This window comes from Echinops telfairi, unplaced genomic scaffold, assembly GCF_000313985.2.
Source record: "Echinops telfairi isolate 266 unplaced genomic scaffold, ASM31398v2 ScPeMD7_5592;HRSCAF=6446, whole genome shotgun sequence".
Classification (NCBI taxonomy): domain Eukaryota; kingdom Metazoa; phylum Chordata; class Mammalia; order Afrosoricida; family Tenrecidae; genus Echinops; species Echinops telfairi.
In genome coordinates this window covers 11,640,365-11,642,681 of record NW_022109491.1, presented here as the reverse complement: position 1 = coordinate 11,642,681, position 2,317 = coordinate 11,640,365, and the positions used below count along the sequence as shown (strand labels likewise).

At 43.0% G+C, this 2,317-nt stretch overlaps 1 protein-coding gene across 1 annotated transcript in view; it reads left to right on the top strand.

Annotated features, from left to right (window-relative positions):
• The window catches only part of STK4 (serine/threonine kinase 4), an 89,483-nt gene that overhangs the window by 6,354 nt on the left and 80,812 nt on the right, over positions 1–2,317 (top strand). The window contains exon 2 of the mRNA XM_004698007.2: positions 1,597–1,677. Coding sequence (XP_004698064.1) covers positions 1,597–1,677 — 81 coding nt within the window. The remainder of the gene's footprint in view (positions 1–1,596; positions 1,678–2,317) is intronic.

Sequence of the window (2,317 nt, the reverse complement as noted above, 5' to 3'; positions counted from 1 at the left end):
AATAGATTTATGTGTATATATTTATAGGTTTAGTATTAAGGTAGCAGATGGACAGTGGGCCTCCACTCAAGTACTCCCTCAATGCAAGAGCACTTTGTTCTATTAATCTGGCCTCTTCCAACTTCTGATGGCTGCCAGGATCCCTCTGCTTGTGGCTGCATCACTCCAGTCTCTGTCTCCAGGGTCACTTTGCTGCCCCCGCCCCGCCCCCCCCCCTTTTTTTGGTGGTTTGCATGCCAAATCTCTTTCTCTTCATCTCTTATTTTCTTTGGGGGAATTTATATATAATCTACACACTTTGATGAAGATACTAAATTTTAGCTCACGGAGAGAAGGGTATTGTGTATCTTCTTTGGTCTCCAGCCCACGCTTAGGATTTGATTCATAATTAGCCTTCTCGAAGCATCTTTTCTTGAAAGAGAACTGTTGTCACTTTAATTCATGGACTCTCAAATTTAAATGGACATTGAAGTTATAGCTAATGCTTGAGTCTATTTTACAGAAGCTCAGGCGCAGAATGGTTTATTTTCTGCTTAAAACCCTCCACTATGGAAAGCCGTTGTTATGTTGTTTGTGCTGTCGAGCCGGCTCCGACCCACAGCGGCCCTCTGTACCACAGAACCGAACCCTGTCGAGTCCCACACCTTCCTCCCAATTGTTTTATGTTGGAGCCTCCCGTTATAGCCACTGTCGCTCCATCTTGTGGAGGGTCTTCTTCTTTTTGTTTCTGACTCTACGTTATCAAGCACGATGTCTTTTTCTAGGGACTGGTCTCTCCAGATAACATGTCCACAAGACCTAAGACAAAGTTTTACCATCCTTGTTCTAAGGAGCAATCTGGCTGTACTTCTAAGACAGAGCTGTTTGCTCTTTTGGCAGTCCGCTATACCTTCAATGTTTTTCACCAGCACTGCAAATTCAAATGTAATGTTCACATGCATATGGGGCGATGGAAAATATCATGGCTTGGGTCAAGGATGGGCACCCTGGTGGTTAGTGGTTATGTGTTGGGCTGTGATACCCAAGGTCAGTAGTTTGAAACCACCAGACACTCGAAGGGACAAAGATGGGGCTTTCTAATCCTGTAAACAGTTAAAGTCTCGGAAACTCACAGAGGCAGTTCTACCCTGTCCCATAGGATCTCTGTGACTCAGCATCGAGTAGATGGTAGTGGGGTTGAAGCAGGTTCACCTGAGTCCTCAAAGTAACACCCTTGCTTTTTCAACACTTCAAAGAGGTCTTGTGTAGCAGATTCACCCAATGCAATGAATGGGAAGTTAGGGACCTTTCAAGGTAGTCTAAACTATTGTTGGACGACTTTTTATTGTAGAAAATTCTTATATAAGTTGAAGCTCTTTGCAGCTCTCCACCCTCTGGTCCTGAATTTACTCAGCAGGTGACCTAGAGTCTGTGTCATCCTTCCAGAGACCAGCCACCAACTTCTGTAAAAGTCTCCTAGCTTGCCTTTGTTGCTGTGTGCTGGTGAAGACCTTGTGGAGAGGCCTTTCACTGCTGGTTGTGAAACAGACAGTGCCGTTCACATTCTAGTGGCTAGCAAGTCAAGTGCATCTTGTGTGTCTCTTTTTCTGTTCACAGGCAGCTGAAGAAGTTGGATGAAGATAGTTTAACGAAACAACCAGAAGAAGTGTTTGATGTCTTAGAGAAACTTGGAGAAGGGTGAGTATATAGAAAACATTGGCAGACCAGTTGGTTGCAGTGTCAGCTCGCAGAGCTAAGAAAAGGAAGGGGAGTTTTGCCCGTCATCTTGGCTGCTGGTGGGTGGGAGGTAAAATCTTCAGCTTGACATGCTCCCTCCCCATCTCTGCTTCCCACAGACTTCGAGATTTCTCTTCCTTTTCACACCAGGGGCCATCTGTTGTTCTCTGTCCCCCAGAAGCCATGGCTTGAAAGATTCAATCTATTTAAAACATTGCACTTAATAGATTGTAATTCATTTCTAAATTCATCAGACCTTTTTATTGGTTACTCATAGCTTCTGATGGTTCTTGGCGATTGTTTCAATAAAAGAGAAAAGAATTTCATATCTAAATCAGTGCAGCTCTGTGAAATATAATATATCAATTAGCAGGGTTCCAGTTTTTCTGTGGGAGCAGGACATGAAATATTAGGGACTTCCTTCCTTTTTTTTTTAAATCATTTTATTGGGAGCTCATACAACTCTTGCCACAATCCATACATCCATCCATTGTGTAAAGCACATTTGTATATTTGTTGCCCTCATCATTTTCAAACCATTTGCTCTCCACTTAAGCTATCAGCTCCACATTTGAGTTCCCATTCTTAAGATTTTTTTTTT